The 25,026-nt window shown below is 46.1% G+C and overlaps 2 protein-coding genes across 2 annotated transcripts in view; one reads left to right on the forward strand and one right to left on the reverse strand.

Annotated features, from left to right (window-relative positions):
• ZDHHC6 (zDHHC palmitoyltransferase 6) overlaps window positions 1-17,563 on the forward strand; it is a 108,767-nt gene extending 91,204 nt beyond the window's left edge. The window contains exon 12 of the mRNA XM_089653086.1: window positions 17,063-17,563. The gene's annotated coding sequence lies outside the window, so the exon portion shown is untranslated. The remainder of the gene's footprint in view (window positions 1-17,062) is intronic.
• ACSL5 (acyl-CoA synthetase long chain family member 5) overlaps window positions 1-25,026 on the reverse strand; it is a 92,763-nt gene that overhangs the window by 44,060 nt on the left and 23,677 nt on the right. Inside the window, exons 2-8 of the mRNA XM_089653083.1 lie at window positions 13,253-13,425; window positions 9,448-9,556; window positions 6,938-7,002; window positions 6,744-6,845; window positions 5,809-5,908; window positions 4,140-4,318; window positions 2,442-2,474 (exon numbers count right to left, since the gene is read on the reverse strand). Coding sequence (XP_089509209.1) covers window positions 2,442-2,474; window positions 4,140-4,318; window positions 5,809-5,908; window positions 6,744-6,845; window positions 6,938-7,002; window positions 9,448-9,556; window positions 13,253-13,408 — 744 coding nt within the window. The 5' untranslated portion in view covers window positions 13,409-13,425. The remainder of the gene's footprint in view (window positions 1-2,441; window positions 2,475-4,139; window positions 4,319-5,808; window positions 5,909-6,743; window positions 6,846-6,937; window positions 7,003-9,447; window positions 9,557-13,252; window positions 13,426-25,026) is intronic.

Consider the following 25,026-nt stretch of genomic DNA (forward strand, 5'->3'; position numbering starts at 1 on the left):
TATCTTATGTAAGTGAATTGGGTAGCGCCACAACCGTGAGCCAAATGCTTGGCTCACAGCTGCAGCGCAGTCCTACATAATTGCAGATCAGCATTAAATTTAAAAAAAAAACAGGCTCCAGGAGGTGGCGGTATCACAGTATCGCCTTCTGAACGCCCTGAACACCTTCTAAATAACTTTCACTGTCCTCTGAAAAGCAATCCACCACAAATCACTTTTCAGGGAGGTGGTAGATGATACCGCTAGTGTGAAAGAAGCTTTTGAGCTATAGATGAATGAAACAGAGTGGAGTGGAGTAAAAGTGGTAATGTTACTTTGTATCCCTCTATCTCCTATCTGAACAGTGCTTATAAACAATGTATCAGATGGTCCATTTTTTTAAATGCAGCCTTTGCAGCAGTGGTCTCCAAACTGCGGCCCCGGGGCCAGATGTGGCCCTTTGCCTCTCTTTATCTGGCCCTTGGACACTATTAAATATTCCACTGACACCAACAATGGGGCAGAATTCCTGTCACTGACACCAATAATGGGTCACTATTCCTCCCACAGACACCTACGAAAGGGCATAATTCCTCCCACTGACACCAATGATGGGGCACAATTCCTTCCATTGCCAACAATGATCGGGCAGAATTCTTTCCATTGATACCAATGATGGGCCACTAGTCCTTTCGCTGACACCAGCAATAGAGCACTATTCCTCTCACTGACACCAACAAAAGGGCACAATTCCTTCTACTGACACCAATGATGAGGCATAGTTCCTTACATTGATACCAACGATGGGGTGCTATTCCTTCCAATGACACCAAGGATGGGGCTCTATTCCTTCCCTCGATACCAATGATGGGGCACTATTCCTTCCCTCAATACCAGTGATGGGGCACTATTCCTCCCACTGATACCAATGATGGGACACTATTCCTCCCACTGACACCAAAGATAGGGCATTGTATACTCTCACTATTCGCCATGTCAATTTCTACTCCCACTGGCCATAGCCCAGCCCCCCTAGAGTCTAAAAGCCAGTAAGCATACCCTTTGTTTAAAAACTTTGGAGACTCCCTGCTCTACAGCTTTACACATCAACTCCTGGCTGTAATTCTGACAGTCAGGATTTGACAGAAAGTACAAAGGGGGGGCTGCAGAGGGGCGAATCACAGGGTAAAGTACATATGGCAGCCGGGCAAAAAGGACAGGGCATAGTACATACAGTAGAGGGGCAGAAGGCAAGACATAGTACATATGGCGGTGGGGCGGCTAGGCAAGACGTAGTACATATGGCAGTAGGGCGGAAGGCAGGGCATGGTAGATACGGCAGTGGGACAAAGGACAGGGCATAGTACATACAGCAGCATGGCAGAAGGACAGGGCATAGTACATACAGCAGCATGGCAGAAGGACAGGGCATAATACATACAGCAGCATGGCAGAAGGACAGGGCATAGTACAAACAGCAGCATGACAGAAGGGCAGGGCATAGTACATACAGCAGCATGGCAGAAGGACAGGGCATAGTACATACAGCAGCATGGCAGAAGGACAGGGCATAATACATACAGCAGTATGGTAGAAGGAGAGGGGATAGTACATACAGCAGCATGGCAGAAGGACAGGGCATAGTACATACAGCAGCATGGTAGAAGGACAGGGCATAGTACATACAGCAGCATGGCAGAAGGGCAGGGCATAGTACATACAGCAGCATGGCAGAAGGACAGGGCATAGTACATACAGCAGCATGGCAGAAGGACAGGGCATAGTACATACAGCAGCACTGCAGAAGAACAGGGCATAGTACATACAGCAGCATGGTAGAAGGACAGGGCATAGTACATACAGCAGTATGGTAGAAGGACAGGGCATAGTACATACAGCAGTATGGTAGAAGGACAGGGCATATTACATACAGCTGCATGGCAGAAGGACAGGGCATAGTACATACAGCAGCATGACAGAAGGACAGGGCATAGTACATACAGCTGCACCATTGTAAATGCGCCCTGTGTACTTCAATTACATTTTATTGTAATTTTTACAGTCGGGAATTGGCCACGAGTACAAAGGGGAAGGAGCAGAGAGGAGAATCACAGGGTAAAGCACATATTGCGGTGGGGCAAAAAAAGAAAGGGCATATTACATACAGCAGTGGGGCAGAATGCAAGATGTAATGCATAAAGCAATGGGGCTAAAGGACAGGGCATAGTGCATACATCAGCACCATTGTATATGCGCCCTGTGTACTTCAGTTACATTTTTTTGGGTATCTGTAGTACACCCAGTGTTCACAACTGGTTACTGTAACTGTAAGAGTTGACAGATATAAAGCATTTAGGCCCCACTTTTTTTATTAGTTTGGACAGAGAAGGGAAAGAATAGGACCTCGGTCTGTTAAACCCATTCTGAATAGCTCACAAGGGGTTATGCTTTCTGAAACGTACCACAACTTTCTTGAAGTTCTCTTTTCCCAGGTACTAGAACAAAACAAAATATTAGACATTAATAATATAAAGGAGAAGCTCCAGGCAACAAGTAAAATCAAACGATTCAACAATAACTAGTGATATTCAGGAAGAGTTGCAATTGTGTAATGATGAAGTAATGACCTCTCATGTGGCCAGGTTCTGCAGCCAACCAGCTTCTAGCTGTCAATTCAGCTTGGCTAAAAATGATATAAGCATTCTGATTGGTAGCTTTGGGCAAGATAATGCTTTTTTAGCCCTCTTTTCATATATTTCATCAAAATACTGTACTTCGGAATCCATGGAGAAGACAAATTAAAATGGTTATAAGGGGTGAATGCTTTAAATGGCTTAAACGGGTTATTTAGCTCCTTTATTTTTTTATTTTTCTTACTGTTTTATTAAACTTTTTTGTTTTACTACTTCCATGGCTGTGGTACTTCACTCGTTCACCTAGCGAGAAACAGCTTTGTTGATAAACAATACTATGCGATTGACGTATCTCTGTCTATTAGAAAAGCAATTTATTCCCATATCAGCCAACAAAGCCAGAGGCTAAGGTGGTTTTGTTTATAAACAAAGCCACAAAACACCAATGTTTTAGGGCTGTTCACACCAAAAAGTGGTGTTGGGAAGGTACAGTCCATGTGCATTTCCCACACTGCAGGTGAGCGTGTTGCTCTTGTGAGAAGAATGCTGGTGCCAATGAATTCTTAATGGTACCCCAAACTCATCTCTTTTGCAGCCTCCAAATCGCATGGTACTGCAGTCATTTGTGTGTGGCACATTCTCAAAAAGTGGTACTTGCACTACTTTTTCCGTGTTCCAGTACTTTTTGCAGCCCATTCAAATGAATCTGCTGTCAAAACTGCACCATGTGGCATTCTGGCGTGATCCTGCCCTATTTTTATATCTTATGGCTTTGTTTATAAACAAAGCAACATCAAACAGCAATATTGTATTATATATACACTCCCCACCCACTTTATTAGGTCCACCTTGCTAGTACCAGGTTGGACCCTCTTTTGCCATCAGAACTGCCTTAATTCTTCATGGCATAGATTCAACAAGGTGTTGGAAAACATTCCTCAGAGATTTTGCTCCATATTGACATGAGTTACTGTTGCTTTTCTATCATCTCAAACCAGTCTGCCCATTCTCCTCTGACCTCTGACATAAACAAGGCATTTTCGTCCACACAACTGCCGCTCACTGCCTATTTTCTCTTTTTCGGACCATTCTCTGTAAACCCTAGAGGGGGTTGTGCATGAAAATCCCAGTAGATCAGCAGTTTTTTAAATACTCAGACCAGCCTGCCTGGCACCAACAACCATGCCACGTTAAAATGCACTTAAATCCCCTTTCTTCCCCATTCTGATGTTCGGTTCGAACTTCAGCAAGTCGTCTTCACCAAATCTAGATGCCTAAATGCATTGAGCTACTGCCATGTGATTGGCTGATTAGCAATTTGTGTTACCAAGCAATTGAACAGGTGTACCTAATAAAGTGGCCGGTGAGTCTACATTGTATTTTAGACCCTAGATAGTAGCTTGGCCAAAACATGTAGCATGGCCACCATTGTCATGCATTTCTAAGTAGCCACAAATCATAAGGCAGACTCATGTTCTGTACACATTTTGCTCTATTATATTTGGTGAAACAGTTTTGTGGAATTACCTCCACATCTTTCATAAAGAGAACCTCTACTCCACACTTGGCGGCCTTCTCCTTCACGTCGTCTCCAAACTCCTCCATCAGGATGATGATTTTCAGCACAGGGGTCAGTCCCTTCTCACTATTGTTCAGAAGGATCTGGGCCTTGTCCAGCTTGTCACAGACCACCACTGAGAGTTCCGCTGTATAAACACAGAAATAAAGGACTCATTCCAATATCTAACCATGGGGAAATTGTTAAACCAGAATAAAAACTAAACTTTTTTTTTTAAGTAGAACTAGAGGCAAACTTTTTTTTTTTATTTTGGAAAGAGTAAGAGAGGGTTATAACCTGCTGGCTTCCGTAATGTAAGTCACTAATCTCTGAAACAAGTCAGAAAAGTCAGAATGAAATGAGAGGGGTTATTTTTAAGTGACATACCATATGGAAGAAAAATATATTTGAAATATATTTTAAAAATATTATTCCTAAATATATACATATACGGTATATATACATATATATATATATATATATATATATATATATATATTTTTTTTTTTTTTTAATATATATTCTTGACATTTTTTTTTTAAGTCATTTTAACATATATTTTTACACATATATGTAAATTCATTCCAGAAATGTAGATTTGTATTTTTAAAGACATACAGTATATTTGAAATGTATTTTTAAAAATATTTTCATATATTTTGTAATTAAAACAAATTTAAACATGCAGTATATATACTGGGGGAGATTTCCACATTGGCATGATTTCCCAGCAGTAGTTTGTGTCTCTGCCCCTCCCACAATGGGGAGACTTCCCCAGTAGTTTGTGTTTCTACCCGTCCCACAAAGTGGAGATTTCATCCCAGTATATATTTCTTTATTTATTGAAATATAATGAATATGGCCAAAATTGTAGCATTTCAAATATATGGCAATATATTTGGGCAGAATATTTTAAAAATATATTTCAAATATATTTGTCTTCCATGTGGGATGTTAAGGACAAAAGTCAATGAGGTAAAAGGCTATGGGTTAGGGTGAAGTTAGGTTAAAGCAGTGTTTCTCAATTCCAGTCCTCATGGAACCCCAACAGGTCATGTTTTCAGGATTTCCATTATTTTGCACAGGTGATTTGATCAGTTTCACTGCCTTAGTAATTACCACAGCTGTTTCATCTGAGGGAAATCCTGAAAACATGACCTGTTGGGGGTCCATGAGGACTGGAGTTGAGAAACACTGGGTTAAAGAGACCCAGTCACCAAACTACTAAGTTGTAGCTAAAACCACAGAAAAATTGAATAGTTTAACCACTTACTTGCAGTGTTTTCCTTTTCATAAACTGTTCTTTACTCACTTGTAATGTGCCTTTGAACTTGCTAGAAAATGTTACTTCTTTAAGACAGTTAATGCCCTAGCACAGATAATTCCTCCTTGCAGCCCTCTCCTATTCTAAGAGTGTCTATTTTTTTGTCTGTGCTGGCCCAACTCCTCTGCCCCCCCCCTTCCCAAACATAGTTTTTTTATGTGGTTGTTAGGGGTGGAGCAAAGGGAAATATGATAGAATGTCACTTAAATGACAGCTCTGAGTCTGCTGGGGCAGCAGAGGCTATTCCTGGGCTATAAACCAGTAGCTCTGGATGTATAGAAATTCTGCCATATAATGTGATGTCCCTTACTCACCTCTGTTAACAATGAACAGGATGGCTTCCGGTCCCAGCGTGTCATAGAGAGGTACCACAGCCATGGAGTAGGAATAACAGGCCAGCTCAGCAATCACTACCTGAAGTTGGAAAAGAGGACACTGATTAATACCACAATAGGGAGATTTGTACCTCTGCACCCCCATGAGAAGAAAATATCCCTGTAGTAGCTTATGTATTTGCCCTTCCCACAATGTTACTATTTCCCCCAGTAGTTTGTATGTCTGCCCCTCCCACAATAGGGAGGTTTTCCCCGAAAGTTTGTCTCTGCCCCTCCAACATTGGGGAGATTTCCCATCAGTAGTTTGTGTATCTGCCCCTCCCACAATAGGGAGATTTCCCAGCAGTAGTTTGTGTATCTGCCCCTCCCAGAATGGGGAGATTTCCCCCAGTAGTTTGTGTCTCTGCCCCTCCCACAATGGGGAAACTTCCCCAGTAGTTCAGGGGCAGACTGACCATTCGAGCACTCGGGCACTGCCCGAGGGCCCGGGGTCAGTAGGGGGCCCCATGAGATGCCCCTGGTACTTTTCATTGGCTTTTTCATAGACTTTTTTGGGTGTGGGTGATGACACAGGGGCCCCTTGATCCCCTATTGCCCATGGGCCCTATGGGTTGTCAGTCCGCCCCTGCAGTATTTTGTGTTCTTACCCTTCCCACAAAGTGGAAATTTCATCCCAGTAGATTGTGCCTCTGCCCCTCCCACAATAGGTAGATTTTTCCACGGTAGTTTGTGTTTCTGCCCCTCCTACAATGGGGAAAATTCCCCCAGTAGTTTGTGTCTCTGCCCCTCCCACAATGGGGAGGTTTCCCACGATAGTTTGTGTCTATCCCTCTCCCACAATGGGGAGATTTTCCCCCAGTAGTTTGTGTCCTTGCCCCTCCCACAATTTAAACCCTCTGTGTCGGTTTACTTACCTCTGGTCGGTTCTGAGAAAACACGCCAATAAATTGTTCTGGGGAGGCTTTGCACCCCTTTTGCAATAGGCCTGAGCCCAAAAATTCCGCTCTCTCAACTACCTGCAAAACATGGAACACATTGAGCCTAGATCAGCTGCTATTTGTGGAAACACAGCCCACTTAGAGCGCAGAATACGGTTGTCATGACTTACCTCTTTGTAAGTGATCCATGTATAGGGCTGATTCGGCCTCCGAGATCCCAGGCAGTCTCCATTCCCTGCAGTAGTAATGCAAATGTTCAATTATTTATTTAATCACATGATAAAAGTCTGGGCATTGGTTGGCGCTACCAGGGGGATTGGCCAATCTGAACTCTGATCTTTCCATAGAGTGGAGGTCATGTGACTGAAAGCCTTGGTGCTGAGATCCAAGGGCAGGCCAAAGTATTTCATGCCTTCTATGTAAGGTTCCAAGGGGGGCATGGAAGTTGAAAGTCTTATTTTAAACTAAAATAATGGGTGGGGAAGGTTTAGAACCCCTGTAAGGTACTTGTAGCACTACTCCTTTAGGAGTCGCTGACGTTTTGGATCCCCCTATAGTCCTGCACAGCCAGGCAACACACATTTTTCATTCAGACTTGCATCCAGGAGACAGTAACCAGTACTTGGGCTTGTTTTTTAATAGGGGAATTGAACTTGGATGGGGTAAGGGGTGTATGGAATGCCCATGGGTATGGCAAAAGAAGACAATCTTCTTGAACTATGTACAAGACTCTTTAACAGCAAAGAACAGATCCTTCTTCTTGGAGAGCTAGCCAGCTTCTCCTGTAGTACTACCTCAAACCCCAGATTCTCCTAATCTGGCTGCCTGAAGGAATCCCTGGACAGGGGATCCAGTGCTTGTCACTTTAAATGTCCCGGCTAGTAAGCTAATACAGTTCCCCACTAGAATTCTCTTTCCCCTTACTTGCCCAGGGGGGTAGGTCTACTCACTCAGTCCTCTGTCTGTGAACAGATTAGTTGGTGGCTGCTTCCAGGCCTACTAGCTGGGCCACTCCTTCCCTGCTGCACAAGTGCTGCACAGGTAGTCCTCACTCTGGGGGCTGATGAGGTGCTGAGCTTTCCTCCTTTTCAGTGTCCCTGCCTGGAGGTGAGCCCATCTCCACCTGGGCTCCCTCCCAGGCTCCTGCTCTCCAGCCTCACTTCTCCATCTTCCACCTAAACTCTCTCCCTTCTCTCCTCTCCTCCTCCTCTCCCACCCATGCTGAGCATGCTCAGTCACTCTTAGGAGCCGTCCAAGCCCCAAGCCAAGCCTCTTGTTGGAGATTGACCAGGATCCCTTGAGAGTGCAAACCAGCCATTCCTCACTACCTCACACTGCTTCTAGAACTTTCTCCAAAGCTCTACTGCAGGGGAGAAATCCCAGAGAGCTGATCTGCAGAGCTTCTCAGCTCCTGACCAAAATTTTACCTCTCTGAGTATTACACCCAGGCTGCTACTCATTGACTAACAATTAGAACTCTAGCTTCCCCGAGCTACATAGGAGGGCGCTACATACTCGTCAGAAATATTTTCTTACTTTCTGTCTGGTAACCACACAGGGATAGAGGGGGCATCTCCCACTGAGGATACCGAAACCTAGCCCAACTCTACTCAAAATGAGAAAAAGAAAATTTTGGCAGGAGCTCTGCTCTAAAAATTGTTTTTCTTTACAGCAGGAATCTCCAAACTATGGCCTGCAGGCCAAGATTTTATCCAGCCTACAGCTAGGGTCAGCTCTCATGAAGGTCTTCAGGCCAGCCTACAGACTCCATTTCTATCCAACATGCATAGATATGAACCTAGCCTTAGGGTGCGCAAAACTGTAAAACCCAACGGATATTTGTATTAGTGCTCTTCTATGTTGGTTCAACAGTCATTCTGATGAATGTACAGGTCGTAGAAAATTCTTTCAGGACCCATTCACACCACTGCAGTGTCTTAGCCTTAACCTAGGGTTAATGTTATTGTGCATTTTTATGTGTGTCAACAAGCATTACATTACACCAGTCTACTCATTTGCATGGGCTGTCTAATGCACTACCATTTTTGGCACATGTTAATGTATTGCCTTGCATTGCACTGTGCTGCAGCGCACATTGATCAGCATGGCCATTCTGAATGGCACCACTTTGCACAACTGCATGTAGAGAGTGTTGGCATATATTGCGGTAACACAGTAGTGTGAATGGGCCCTAATGCTCCGAAACACAGTAAAAAAAAGGTGCATGCACCATTTCTGGCAGTGCATTGAAACACTTGTCTGCCAGCAAGGTGCACTGCGGTACCATTCAGAATGAATAAACGTACCTGGAGCTCCCTAACCCAATCTGTCTGGTTATCTGTTACCTTGTCCACCTTTATCAGTCCCTGAAAATTCATTTATTCAGAGAGGCCTACCCTGCCTCCACCTAAAGATTGTACGTCGACAACTTACAAATTGTAAAGCAATGTACAATCTGCTGGCCCTTTATAAATCCTGTATAATAATAATAATAATATACAATATAATCCTTAATGTAAAGTTAATTTTTGCTGAACTTATGTCTGCCATGTCTCATGTATTTCCTTGCTTGTAATGATATTTAACCAATCGTGGGCCTTTCAATATTTGTAATGATCACTACCAATACCTCCCTCCATCCGCCACCCAGTAATATTTACCAAGACTCCGCCCCTCTCACCTGACACCCGCAGACCTCTCAGGAATACTTCATACAGCGTTTTAGCATCTTCATAGTAATGGGTCATCAGGGTGTCATCTTTCAGAAGCGCACATCTCCGAGCTCCACCCTGCATCCAAATTCACAAAACATTTACCAAATTTCACAGAACATTTGCAGATTTGCCGATATACCTCTACACTACTTGTTCCTGTATACCAAGAAAAAAGTCAAATGGTTTCCAGTCAAACTTATTTTTAATTTTCTTTTAAAAACTCCAAAAATGAAAACAAAAGTCTTTCTTTCTTTCTCTTTCTTTCTCTTTCTTTCTTTCTTTCTTTCTTTCTGTCTTTCTTTCTTTCTTTCTTTCTTTCTTTCTTTCTTTCTTTCTTCCTTCCTTCCTTCCTTCCTTCCTTCCTTTCTTTCTTTCTTTCTTTCTTTCTTTCCTTCCTTCCTTGTTTACATTTTGTATATGAGGTTGTGAATAGTGCTGTCACTAGAGATGAGCGAATTTCTCAAAAATTCGATTCGGCTGATTCGGCGAATTCCAGTGTGAAATTCGATTCGATGCGAATTTCTTCGCTACGAAGTTAACTTATTAAAAGGGTTTCTAGGCTTCAGAGAGCCTTTAAATTAGTGCAGAACACTGTACCTTTAATTTAAATGCCCTTGGAGATGAGGAAGGAGAAGGAGAAGGATGAGAAGAAGGAGAAGGAGAAGGATGAGAAGAAGGAGAAGGAGAAGGATGAGAAGAAGGAGAAGGAGAAGGATGAGAAGAAGGAGAAGGAGAAGGATGAGAAGAAGGAGAAGGAGAAGGATGAGAAGAAGGAGAAGGATGAGAAGAAGGAGAAGGAGAAGGATGAGAAGAAGGAGAAGGAGAAGGATGAGAAGAAGGAGAAGGATGAGAAGAAGGAGAAGGATGAGAAGAAGGAGAAGGAGAAGGATGAGAAGAAGGAGAAGAAGGATGAGAAGAAGGAGAAGGAGAAGGATGAGAAGAAGGAGAAGGATGAGAAGAAGGAGAAGGATGAGAAGAAGGAGAAGGAGAAGGATGAGAAGAAGGAGAAGGAGAAGGATGAGAAGAAGGAGAAGGATGAGAAGAAGGATGAGAAGAAGGAGAAGGAGAAGGATGAGGAGAAGGAGAAGGAGAAGGATGAGAAGAAGGAGAAGGAGAAGGATGAGAAGAAGGAGAAGGATGAGAAGAAGGAGAAGGAGAAGCAGAAGGAGAAGGATGAGAAGAAGGAGAAGGAGAAGGATGAGAAGATGGAGAAGGAGAAGGATGAGAAGAAGGAGAAGGAGAAGGATGAGAAGAAGGAGAAGGATGAGAAGAAGGAGAAGGATGAGGAGAAGGAGAAGGATGAGAAGAAGGAGAAGGATGAGAAGAAGGAGAAGGAGAAGGATGAGAAGAAGGAGAAGGATGAGAAGAAGGAGAAGGATGAGAAGAAGGAGAAGGATGAGAAGAAGGAGAAGGATGAGAAGAAGGAGAAGGATGAGAAGAAGGAGAAGGAGAAGCAGAAGGAGAAGGATGAGAAGAAGGAAAAGGAGAAGGATGAGAAGATGGAGAAGGAGAAGGATGAGAAGAAGGAGAAGGAGAAGGATGAGAAGAAGGAGAAGGAGAAGGATGAGAAGAAGGAGAAGGATGAGAAGAAGGAGAAGGATGAGAAGAAGGATGAGAAGAAGGAGAAGGATGAGAAGAAGGAGAAGGAGAAGGATGAGAAGAAGGAGAAGGATGAGAAGAAGGAGAAGGATGAGAAGAAGGATGAGAAGAAGGATGAGAAGAAGGAGAAGGATGAGAAGAAGGACAGTTCTGTGACAGTTTCTGTCTATTTCTGACAGTTCTGGGACATTCACTCCATACAGCGGTTTCAACCGCTGTATGGAGGGAATGTCATAGAACTGTCAGAAATAGACTATTTATGACAGTTCTGGGACATTCCTTCCATACAGCGGTTGAAACATTGTATCTATTAGTTTCCATTTAGGATACAGATGTTTCAACCGCTGTACATGTGAAGAAGCTGTCAGAGAACTGTCAGAAATAGAGGAACTCTGCACATACACTTTTTGCCGGCTTGGAATTATTCTTCTTTTCATCCTACTTCTTCTTCGTCTTCTTCTTCTTCATCCTCATCCTCATCCTCTTCTTCTGAGGATGAGGATGAAGAAGAACAAGTAGGATGAAAATAAGAATAATTCCAAGCCGGCAAAAAGTGTATGTGCAGAGTTCCTCTATTTCTGACAGTTCTCTCACAGCTTCTTCACATGTACAGCGGTTGAAACATCTGTATCCTAAATGTAAACTAATAGATACAATGTTTCAACCGCTAAACATGTGTTCCTTCTGTCAGAGAACTGTCAGAAATAGCGGAGCTCACTGCAGGGACACTTTTGCCGGCTGATCGGGAAATGTTCGATTCGCGCACCCGAAGTAGGCAAAATTTCGGATTCGACGCAAATCGAATATTTCCTGAAATTCGACTCGAATTCCGGTTCGCCTGGTTCGATTCGCTCATCTCTAGCTGTCACCCTTTGTCTATATAATGTGAATAGTTTTTTTCTGGTCGATATAAAATCTTTCCTGTGATTGGGTCACATGACATTTGTCAAAAAATCAATCCAAGCGAGTGCCCTTTAAACCTTTTTATAGTAATTACTGCAATGATCAGATAAGGCTCCTTCTTTCCTTCATTCTCCTCTGTCTCTTTCAAAAAAGAAAAAGAAATATCCCTTCCACCCTCCCTCCTGCCTTCCCTGCTTTCCTTCTCTCTTCCCTCGCTCCCTATCTTATTCCCTTCCTGCCTTTCTCTTTCCATCTCTTCCTTCATTCCTTGTTTTCTTCCTTCCTTCTTTCCTTCCCTAATGTCTCTTTCAAAATGAAAAACTAGCTTAGCCCTTCCTACTTTCCTTCTTTCTTCCCTCTTCCTTTCCTCCTGCCTTCCTCTTTCCTTTCTTCCTTCTCTCCCTTGCTTTTCTCCTCTCTTCCTACTTTCCTTCCATCCTTTCTTCCTTCCCCACTGTCCCTTTAAAGAAAAAAATCTTTCTTTCTTTCTTTCTTTCTTTCTTTCTCTCATTCTCTCTTTCTCTCCTTCCCTCTTTCTTTCTTTCTTTCTTTCTCTCTTTCTTTCTCTCTTTCTCTCCTTCCCTCTTTCTTTCTTTCTTTCTTTCTTTCTCTCTTTCTCTCCTTCCCTCTTACCCTCTTTCTTTCTTTCTTTCTTTCTTTCTTTCTTTCTTTCTTTCTTTCTCTTTTTCTTTCTTTCTTTCTTTCTTTCTTTCTTTCTTTCTTTCTTTCTTTCTTTCATTCTCTCTTTCTCTCCTTCCCTCTTTCTTTCTTTCTTTCTTTCTTTCTTTCTCTCTTTCTCTCCTTCCCTCTTACCCTCTTTCTTTCTTTCTTTCTTTCTTTCTTTCTTTCCATACATATTTCTCTTGGCATTTCTCTACAGGCAGTTGATCTATGTTTTACTGCTCATTGGTAAGTTGCAGGCAGACGTCTCTTGCATTGTGGCATTATTTTTTACCAAATGGCACGTTTGACAGGCTGTACCACAGTCAAATACGCCAATTCAAGTGAATGAGACCGAAATCATAACTAATGCATGTGGTGTGGCTGGATGTCCCCCATAAAACAGGTGTCCAGGAGGTACATTGCCTATAACAGCCACCCATGTGAGCAAGGCCTATAGATCTATGATCTATGAAAATTGCCTGAAAACGTGCAGGTGTATGGCCGGCAAAAAGGTCAGATCATGCAAGTCCCTGCTTGAGCCCTGGAAGCAGAAATCAGAGTCCACTCCATGTCATGTGGCTGGTGCTGCCATCCTCCAGGACCTACCTCTGTTCCGATGGACTGTCTGTTGAGGTCTATAGGCGGGTAGACGGGCTTGGGTTTGGAAAGCACATAGATGAATGCCGATATCCCAACAGTGATAAGTGCGATGATAATTGACGTGGGGAGAGGCGTGAACAGGAAACCCAGGCAGCAGCACATTTCCACAAGTGACCGATCTGTTCAACACAAGAGAACAAAACAGGCTCATTCCACCACATAGTAATTAAGGAGTAACTGTGTTACAGACTTTACCAGTGCTATGGTGGGTATGAAAGCAGATGTAATACCTATCAGAACAAATGCTCTTTAAATTATTTTCTTTTCTGTATTTACTCATCCAATTGAAAGATATAACACTAACATGTCTTTTAAAAATTGAAAAACAGAATCACTGAGTTGTAAAAGGCCCCCCCCGTGTCAGTATTTTGTTGAACCACCTTTTGCTTTAATTCCAGCCTTTAGTCTGTTGGAATCAGGGGCGGACTGACAACTCATGGGGCCCTGGGCAATAGGGGATCATGGGGCCCCTGTGTCCTTGCCCACACTCAAAAAAGCCTATGAAAAAGGTACCAGGGGCATCTCATGGGGCCCCCTACTGATCCCGGGCCCTCGGGCAGTGCCCGAGTTTCCAAATGGTCAGTCCGCCCCTGGTTGGAATATGTCTCTAATAACTTTGCGCATCTAGACTTTACAATATTTGCTCACTCTTCTCTGCCGAACTGCTCAAGTTCAATTAAATTTGATGGGGACCATTTGTGGACTGCAGTCTTTAAGTCATTCCACAGATTTTCAATGGGGTTTAAGTCTGGGCTCTGAGGTGGACATTCACCTTTTTCTCCTCCAACCACTGTGGGGTCATTTTTGCTGTGTGCTTTGGGTCATTGTCATGTTGGAAGGTAAACCTTCTTCCCATTGACAACCTGGCAGAGGGCAGCAGATTTTCCTCAAGAGTGTGACGGTATTTTGCCCCACCTATTTTTTCTACTGTCCTGACAAGTGCTCCAGTCCCTGCTGCAGAGACCCCCCCCCTCAATCACAGAATATTACCACCTCCATGCTATACTGTAGGAATGATGTTATTTGGATGGTGAGCTGGATTGGATTTCCGCCAGACATATCGTTTAGTGTTGAGGCCAAATCATTCAATTTTAGTCTCATCTGACCAGGACACCTTTTTCCATGCGGACTTAGAATCTTCAAGGTACATTTTGGCAAAGCTCAGTCATGACTGCATGTGGCCTTTCTTGAGGAGTGGCTTTTTTCTTGCAGCCCTCCTATACAAGCCACATTTATGGAGAATTTGTGATATTGTTGTCACATGCACACAATGACCACTCTTTGTCATCAATTCCTCCAACTGCTTCAGAGTTGCTGTAGGCCTCTTGGTAGCCTCTCTGACCAGTTTCCTCCTGGCTCTTTCATCCAGTTTGGAATGACATCCTGATCCAGGGATGGGCTGTTTTGTACCAAATACCTTCCACTTCTTAATAATAGATTTCACTATGGTTTTAGGCATTGATAAAGCCTTTGACTTTTTTTGGATCCATGTTCTGACTTGCGCCTGCCAACAACTTTATCCTGGAGATCGTTTGACAGTGCCTTGCCACCCATAGTTGATGGTTTGCTTCAGTTGCACTACTGGGACTGAAATGCTCCAGGAAAGCTCTTTTCATGCTGAGCTAATCATAATGACCACAGCCGATCACAGATGAAATTCAAATGACTTTGTGTGCCATTGAGAAGGTGATTAGCTACACCTGATTGAGTTTTTTGTAGGAGGGGGGGTGATCCTTTTTCTAACTCAGTGATTCTGTTTTTGAATTTTCTTTTTGCTGACATGTTGGTGTTATATTTTTCACTTGGATGTTACAAGTTACACTGAGTAAATAAAGCTGGATAAAACAAAAGCTATGTCTTCATTTAAGGCTGCAAAGCAACAAAATGTGATTATTTTAAAGGGGGGCGATTTTTTTTCTATACCCATATACAGTGCCGTCAATTTACACAGTGCTTTACAAATATTGTAAATTCGCACCAGTGCTTAAGCCTCAATGAGCTTACAAACTAAGGCTGGCCATACACTATACAATTTTCTGTCCAATTTCTGCCCAATTTCCTTTAGATTTACCTTCAACTATGTAGTGCAAGAGCCGCCTAAATGGATACAATTGAAAGTGTTCTTAGGTTTGACCTATTATATGGTTTTTGGTAAATCTAAACCACAAATCTCAAGAAAATTGTATAATGTATGTTCAGCTTTAGGTCCCTAACTCACATAGTAGGGCCAAATTAGACAGGAGCTAATTAAAGCGGTTGTCCAGTCTCCTTTAAACAGCCACTCACCTGTCCTAGGATCCAGCGGTGTCCTCACCGCATCCAGGCTCACCGGGTGTCCTGTGTCTCTGGTGCCGGCATCTTAAGTGTGGACACCCGCAAGCAACACTGCACATTCTGAATGGTCCCGCAGTCCTATGGGACCTGTCACAGGTCCCAGAAGATTGAGGTGGTGGAGAGTAGAACATTCGCTTCCAATCATCTAGGCCAGTGGTTTCCAAACTGTGGTCCGAGGGCCAGATGCGGCCCTTTGCTTGCCTTTATCCGGCCCTTGGGGACTATTCCTCCATCAACAGTGGGGCATAATTCCTGCCACCGACACGAATGATGGCACTATTTCTCCCACTAATATTAATGATGGGGCACTATTCCTCCCACTGATATTAATGATGGGTCACTATTCCTCTCACTGATACCAATGATGGGGCACTATTCCTCCCACTGATACCAACGATGGGGCACTATTCCTCCCACTGATACCAATGATGGGGCACTATTCCTCCCACTAATATTATTGATGGGGCACTATTCCTCCCACTAATATTAATGATGGGGCACTATTCTTCCCACTAATATTAATGATGGGGCACTATTCCTCCCACTAATATTAATGATGGGGCACTATTCTTCCCACTAATATTAATGATGCAACAGTATTCCTCCTATTGACACCAACAATGGATCAGTATTCCTCCCACTGGCTCCAACAATGGGGCACTAAGTCTTCAACTCATACCAATGATGGGGCACTCTTTATGCCACTAATACCAATGACGATTGCTCTAAGGCAGGGGTGTCCAAAACTATGGCCCTCCAGGTGTTGAGGAACTGTAAGCCCCATGAGGCCTTTCAAGACTCTGACATCCACAGGCAAGACACCCAGAGGCAGAGGCATGATGGGACTTGTAGTACTTCAACAGCTGGAGGGCCATAGTTTGGACACCCCTGCCCTAAGGTAATGTTTATTCTCATTGATGCAGGATCAGGAACATTTTTTACTCCCGCTGGCCACAATCCGCCCCCCTGAAAGTCTGAAGGACAGTAAACTGGTCCTTTGTTTGAAAAGTTTGGAGACCCCTGATCTAGGTGATCACAGCAGAAGTGGGAACCCACTCCCCCAAGATGCCAATCCTTACCAGGGAACAGGGGACAAGGCCTTAAAGTGGAATTTCCTCTTTTGGGTGGAGTTCCACTTTAACTTAGCAGCATGTCTTTGGAGGAAACCCACACAGGGGCAGAGAGAGCATACAAACTCTAGGCAGGTAGTGCCATGGTTGGGATTTGAGCAGACAACTCTAGTGCTGCTAGGCGGATGTGCTAACTACTTAGCCACTGTGCTGCCTTGATTGTTTTTTGGTGTGGGAACACATGGGAACAGCTGCTTCAATCATCATTTTGGTTAATTTTAGTGCATTTTTTTGTGGTAGTACAGGAGATTTTGGTATTATACTTTTTAAGATTTAATTGTCTCTTTTGCAGAGGTTACCCTTCAATTTCTGTCCTGGTGACAGCTGAACAAACACTTTGGGATGACGTATCTCAGGAACTACAGAACAAAATGAACAAAATCAGATGAGGATCTGCCATTCAACTTGATAACAACCTTGCAGGATGTTCATTTGAAAATAGTTTTTTTCTTTTTCTCAGAGTTGCACTTTAAATAATTTTGCCTTAGTATTTGACCCTGAAATGATTTGAAAATATTGGCAACTATGTGGGTAATGAAATCTTTATTCTGAAAACTCCTCCTCTGTTGGTTTTAATTATGGTCAGCTGGGTCCATGTGATTGATTTAATCTGTTCTTCGGATCCTGCAGTTATCACTACATGTGTGAACACGCACAGCTCAGAACATGTCGGGCTAATTAAAAAGTGAGATTTCCAAAGTGCAATTAAATTAATTATTGGTAATCATCCAGACCTCACCGCTCCTCTCTCTCTAATGTACAAACCATACCAATAAATATAAAATTTTCCAGATTTCTTTGTTTGTTTGGATAGCACATGGCTGGAAGTGCATCTGCAGTTATATTCCGTACAATTGTTTGGTCAGAGCTGTTTGCGTTGGGATTAGTATATGATGCTCAAAGTTTATCCACACTTAGCACAGAGCCTGCTAACAGTATTTCTGGGGTGATAAAACAAAGAGCAACATGACCTTTAATTATTAGCATTTCCTGGAGAAAATGCTGCTCCAAGCTCTCTTCGCTGCTGTTGACAAGGCCTTGGCACTGGTCATGTGATCTTTGCTTAAGGGGATGATCACAGTTCAGGTTGGCAGAGCTGCACATTTGAGAAGAAATCACTATATTGGGGTTATTTACTAAAACTGAAGAGTGCAAAATCTCTTTGCATCTCTGCAAAGGAACCAATCAGCTTCCAGAATTTGTTGCCAAAGTTCAATTGAACAAAATGGAATTAGAAGCTAATTGGTCACCATGCACAGCTGTACCAGATTCTCAGTGCACCAGTTTCAGTAAGGCTAGGTTCACATATGTCGTATGTACTCTCCAGCGCCTCAGGATATGCACAGCCCAAGGGCATCAACAGCAAGGCTCCTACTTTCCATTCATCATACATCTGCATCAGAGGCTGGTCATCAGCTCTGAGGAAAGGGATTCGTCCCCGAAATGCGTCAGCAATTTGACCGCACTGACAGTGAGAACACCCTGCCTGCCGTTGTGGCCATTGTCATTTTTCCATGCTTTTTAGATACATGCTTCGTCTGTGAGTATGTTTTTATTATTCTTTCACTCCTTACAATAAACCTTGGATAAAGCACTAGGCGTGTGCGCCACCTGTTTTCTCTCTATCTAGGTTCACATATGTGCAGGTGGTGCCGCTGCGGATCCGCACAAAAATACGTGCAGCTGCACCACCCGCACAGAGGAATGTGGACCCGTGGGCAGGTGCCATTAGTTCGAATGGCACGCTGCCTGCACTAGAAATTGCAACTGTAATGGGAACCTCATTTCCCGCCGTGGCTGGGTTTTCCGAAGAAGTGCAGGAACTTCTTCCCTGCCTGGCCCAGGGCACTGAAGTCCATTCAAATGAATGGGCTTTCGTGCCCACACAAAACGCTGCTCGCACGGCCGCAGATATGTGAACCGGGGTAAGGACTCTTTTACACCCATTTAGCGAATCAACTTGCTCAGTGAGGGATCTCTCTGTTGATCCCCGCTTGGCAAATAGATGATAGATCTGTGTCCCCTCTGCTGCTACAGAGCACACAAAGAGCTGCCCGCTCTCCTCAATGGGCGGTCAGATGAAAACGGGCCACCTGTCCGTTTTCATCCGATCTGACGGACAGAAGGGGAATTGGATCCCCATCCATCCCTTTTTGGCAGATGGGATCGGATGTCGGCGGGTGTAAACGAACACATGTCTGTTTACACCCGCCGCTCCATAGAGGAGAATGGAGGTTCCGATCAGCTCCGCCTGAAAAAATGGGCACACATTTGTGTGAAAGAGCCCTTAATCTCCCCCTATATGTCTAGCTCTTCAGGTTTGTTGCAAGCGCTGGAAGTAAGGTTGCCACATCATCCCTTTAACACTGAAACCATATTAATTACACAGGTTCTGTGGCTGATTAACCTCCCTGGCGGTCTGATTATTTCAGATTTTTTGTGCTGAAAGCGGTACCATTATTTTGCATGGAAATATGTAGTTTTTTTATTGTAGGCTGTAATTAGAGATGAGCGAAGTATTCAAAAATTTGATTCGACTGATTCGGCGAATTCGTGGAAAAATTTCGATTCGAGTCGAATATATTCGCTGTGAATTTAACTTAAAAAAGGGTGTTTCTAGGCTTCAGAGAGACTTAATATTAGTGCAGAACACTGTACCTTTAATTTAAATGCCCTTGGAGTCTGCTGGGGAAGAGAAATAATACTGACAGTCAGTATGACATGCAGATGAGTGCCGTCGATCTTAGAATCACCGCACACTTCACTCATTTGGGCAGTCACGGGGCCAAAACCAGAGTGTGGAGCCACAGTGTGGCGGTGGAGGCAGCAGCGATGGGAGGCCATACAGCACCCTATGACAAAAATGGAAACCACCAGCAGTGTGAGGAGACCTGAAAGTGGCACATGGCAGAGTGTGGCGATAGAGACAGCAGCAATGGGAGGCCGTACAGGGACCCATGACACACTCTGGACCTGGCAGCAGCATGAGGAGGCGGTACAGGGGCCAATGACAGATTATGGGCCTGGCAGCAGCATGAGGAGTCGGTACGGGGGCCCATGGCAGATTACGGGCCTGGCAGCAGCAATGGGAGGCCGCACAGGGACCCATGACACACTCTGGACCTGGCAGCAGCATGGGGAGGCGGTACAGGGGCCCATGACAGATTACGGGCCTGGCAGCAGCATGAGGAGTCGGTACGGGGCCCATGACACACTCTGGACCTGGCAGCAGCATGAGGAGGCGGTACAGGGGCGCATGACAGATTACGAGCCTGGCAGCAGCAACTTGGACAGGAGGACGTTCAGCTTCTGCACCGTCGGGTGCGTGCTCGCAAACTGTTGTCTCTTGGAAACGGATTCCAAGAAAGACTGCTGACGGAATCCGTGAAGAGGAGTAGCAGGAGAAGGAGCATCTGAACGAGCGGAATATGCCAACAAGCGACAACAGGGGCCCATGACAGATTACGGGCCTGGCAGCAGCATGAGGAGTCGGTACGGGGGCCCATGGCAGATTACGGGCCTGGCAGCAGCTATGGGAGGCCCGTAATCTGCCAGCACCCTATGACAAAAAATGGAACCCACCAGCAGTGTGAGGAGACCTGAAAGTGGCACATGGCAGAGTGTGGCGATGGAGACAGCAGCAATGGGAGGCCGTACAGGGACCCATGAGAGACTCTGGACTTGGCAGCAGCATGAGGAGGCGGTATAGGGGCCCATGGCAGATTAGGGGCCTGGCAGCAGCTATGGGAGGCCCGTAATCTGCCAGCACCCTATGACAAAAAATGGAACACACCAGCAGTGTGAGGAGACCTGAAAGTGGCACATGTTTGGGGCATGATTCATGGCGGATTTAGTCAGTTGTGTCAGGAACTGGTGGTTTGAAATCCAGACTAATCCACGCCTGATTCATTTTCACAAACGTGAGTCTCTCCACACTTTGGGTGGACAGTCGTGTCCTCCGCGGAGTTGCAATACCTCCTGCCGCACTAAACACGCGCTCCGATGCCACGCTACTGGCCGGGCATGACAGCCTTTCAAGGGCAAATTCAGCTAGTTGGGGCCAAAGGTCAAGTTTCGTTGCCCAGTAGTCAAGGGGATTGTCTACCTCGGTTGGCAGGGTGCTGTCCAAGTAGGCCTAAGCCTGTTGTTTGAGGTCCTGCTCCAGGTCCACCTGATGCTGCTGCTGCGGCTGGTTAGTAGTTTCCTCACTGCGCTGGTGAAGAAAGCTACTCATCATCGACTGCAGACTGAGGCAGCCGCTGCTGGTGGAGCTGCCACTGCTCCTACCACCCCACCCCTCCCCTGCTGCCATGGCAGCGGAACGCGAGCGCACAGGGCCCACAGTGTCTGAGGATGGACGTTGGCGCAGACAGGCAGAGACCAGCTGACTACATAGGTGGTTTTTATAGTACGTTATTTTGGCCTCCCTCTCAGCAGGTGTGAAAAAGGCCACCATTTTTGAACGGTAGCGAGGGTCCAACAAGGTGGACAGCCAAAAGTCATCCCTCTGTCTGATGGTTATTATTCGGCTGTCGCTACGCAAGCAAGCGAGCATGCTATGGGCCATTTGTGCCAAGGAATGCGAGGGACTCCCTGCCTCCATCTCCACAGCATACTGCCACGGTGCGTCTGGGTCCTCTGTCTCCTCTTCCTCCTCCTCTACCAGATGCTCCTGCTCCTCCACTCCTGTCCGCTGAGTGGAAAAAACACCCATTTCACTCAATAATTCCTGAGCACCAATGTCCTCCTCTACCTCCTCCTCTTCTTCCTGTCCTGCCCCCACAGGGGTCATGTGGCATTGAGATCTGTGCGCCACGTCTACCGCACCCTGACCAGCCATTGTTAACAGCATTTGTTCCAGGACGTGCAACAGAGGAATGACGTCGTTCATCCCATAGTCCTGCCGACTCACGAATAGCGTGGCCTCCTCAAAGGGCCTGAGCAAGCGCAGGTGTCACGCATGAGCTGCCAATGGCTGACATCTAAGTTACACAGGGAGTACCTTTATCCGCTTTTAACATCAGGAAATCTGTGATGGCCTTTTGCTGTTCGTAAAGGCGGTCTAACATATGTAGGGTTGAATTCCACCTTGTTGCAACGTCACAGCATGAGGAGTCGGTATAGGGGCCCATGGCAGATTAGGGGCCTGGCAGCAGCTATGGGAGGCCCGTAATCTGCCAGCACCCTATGTCAAAAAATTCAACACACCAGCAGTGTGAGGAGACCTGAAAGTGGCACATGGCAGAGTGTGGCGATGGAGACAGCAGCAATGGGAGGCCGTACAGGGACCCATGACAGACTCTGGACTTGGCAGCAGCATGAGGAGGCGGTATATAGGGGCCTATGGCAGATTAGGGGCCTGGCAGCAGCTATAGGAGGCCCGTAATCTGCCAGCACCCTATGTCAAAAAATTCAACACACCAGCAGTGTGAGGAGACCTGAAAGTGGCACATGGCAGAGTGTGGCGATGGAGACAGCAGCAATGGGAGGCCGTACAGGGACCCATGACAGACTCTGGACTTGGCAGCAGCATGAGGAGGCGGTATATAGAGGCCTATGGCAGATTAGGGGCCTGGCAGCAGCTATAGGAGGCCCGTAATCTGCCAGCACCCTATGTCAAAAAATTGAACACACCAGCAGTGTGTGAGGAGACCTGAAAGTGGCACATGGCAGAGTGTGGCGATGGAGACAGCAGCAATGGGAGGCCGTACAGGGACCCATGACAGACTCTGGACTTGGCAGCAGCATGAGGAGGCGGTATATAGGGGCCTTTGGCAGATTAGGGGCCTGGCAGCAGCTATAGGAGGCCGGTAATCTGCCAGCACCCTATGTCAAAAAATTCAACACACCAGCAGTGTGAGGAGACCTGAAAGTGGCACATGGCAGAGTGTGGCGATGGAGACAGCAGCAATGGGAGGCCGTACAGGGACCCATGACAGACTCTGGACTTGGCAGCAGCATGAGGAGGCGGTATATAGGGGCCCATGGCAGATTAGGGGCCTGGCAGCAGCTATGGGAGGCCCGTAATCTGCCAGCACCCTATGACAAAAAATGGAACACACCAGCAGTGTGTGAGGAGACCTGAAAGTGGCACATGTTTGAGGCATGATTCATGGCGGATTTAGTCAGTTGTGTCAGGAACTGGTGGTTTGAAATCCAGACTAATCCACGCCTGATTCATTTTCACAAACGTGAGTCTCTCCACACTTTGGGTGGACAGTCGTGTCCTCCGCGGAGTTACAATACCTCCTGCCGCACTAAACACGCGCTCCGATGCCACGCTACTGGCCGGGCATGACAGCCTTTCAAGGGCAAATTCAGCTAGTTGCGGCCAAAGGTCAAGTTTCGTTGCCCAGTAGTCAAGGGGATTGTCTACCTCGGTTGGCAGGGTGCTGTCCAAGTAGGCCCAAGCCTGTTGTTTGAGGTCCTGCTCCAGGTCCACCTGATGCTGCTGCTGCTGCTGCTGCTGCTGCGGCTGGTTAGTAGTTTCCTCACTGCGCTGGTGAAGAAAGCTACTCATCATCGACTGCAGACTGAGGCAGCCGCTGCTGGTGGAGCTGCCACTGCTCCTACCACCCCACCCCTCCCCTGCTGCCATGGCAGCGGAACGCGAGCGCACAGGGCCCACAGTGTCTGAGGATGGACGTTGGCGCACAAAGGCAGAGACCAACTGACTACATAGGTGGTTTTTATAGTACGTTATTTTGGCCTCCCTCTCAGCAGGTGTGAAAAAGGCCACCATTTTTGAACGGTAGCGAGGGTCCAACAAGGTGGACAGCCAAAAGTCATCCCTCTGTCTGATGGTTATTATTCGACTGTCGCTACGCAAGCAACCGAGCATGCTATGGGCCATTTGTGCCAAGGAATGCGAGGGACTCCCTGCCTCCATCTCCACAGCATACTGCCACGGTGCGTCTGGGTCCTCTGTCTCCTCCTCCTCCTCCTCTACCAGATGCTCCTGCTCCTCCACTCCTGTCCGCTGAGTGGAAAAACCACCCATTTCACTCAATAATTCCTGAGCACAAATGTCCTCCTCTACCTCCTCCTCTTCTTCCTGTCCTGCCCCCACAGGGGTCATGTGGCGTTGAGATCTGTGCGCCACGTCTACCGCACCCTGACCAGCCATTGTTAACAGCATTTGTTCCAGGACGTGCAACAGAGGAATGACGTCGTTCATCCCATAGTCCTGCCGACTCACAAATAGCGTGGCCTCCTCAAAGGGCCTGAGCAAGCGGCAGGTGTCACGCATGAGCTGCCAATGGCTGACATCAAAGTTACACAGGGGAGTACCTTTATCCGCTTGTAACATCAGGAAATCGGTGATGGCCTTTCGCTGTTCGTAAAGGCGGTCTAACATGTGTAGGGTTGAATTCCACCTTGTTGCAACGTCGCAGATCAGGCGATGCTGTGCAATTCCGTTCTGCCGCTGCAGCTCAAGGAGGGTGTGCTTTGCGGTGTAGGAATGGCTGAAATGCATGCAAAGTTTACGTGACATTTTAAGGATGTCTTGCAGTGGGATGGTGGATTTTAGGAACCGCTTGACAACCAGATTGAACACGTGAGCCATGCATGGCGCATGGCACAACCTTCCTTGACGCAGAGCAGACAACATGTTCTTTCCGTTGTCGGTCAACATGGTTCCGATTTTGAGTTTGCGCGGAGACAGCCATCTGTCGATTTCTCTGTTCATTACACTGAGAAGTTCCTCCCCTGTGTGACTACGTTCGCCAAGGCATACCAGGTGCAGCACAGCGTGACACCGTTGCGCCCTGCACATGTGATATGCCGGTCGGGTAATGGGACTTGGCACGGGGGTGGCGGCTGAGGACACGGCGGAAGAAGAGGTGGTAGAGGCGGACATCTTTGCCGGACCAAGGATGTGCAAACGTGGAGGCAAAAGCGGCGTGACCTGTCCAAGTTGCTGGTGCGGCTGTGACGGCACCACGTTCACCCAGTGGGCCGTAAATGACATGTACTGTCCCTGACCGTAGTTACAGCTCCACACGTCGGCGCTGCCGTGCACTTTGGCAGAGACCGACATGCTCAAAGACTGGCCCACCATCTCTTCTACATGTGAATGCAGGGCTGGCACTGCCTTTTTGGCGAAGAAATGACGGCTTGGCACTCTCCACCGCGGCGCGGCACAAGCCATCATTTCTCGGAAAGGTGCTGAGTCCACCACTTGGAAAGGGAGGGACTGCAGCACCAGCAACTTGGACAGGAGGACGTTCAGCTTTTGCACCGTCGGGTGCGTGC

The sequence above is a fragment of the Staurois parvus genome, unplaced genomic scaffold (assembly GCF_062004578.1).
Source record: "Staurois parvus isolate SC_StPar_1 unplaced genomic scaffold, SC_StPar_1.0 ptg000697l, whole genome shotgun sequence".
NCBI classification, from domain to species: domain Eukaryota; kingdom Metazoa; phylum Chordata; class Amphibia; order Anura; family Ranidae; genus Staurois; species Staurois parvus.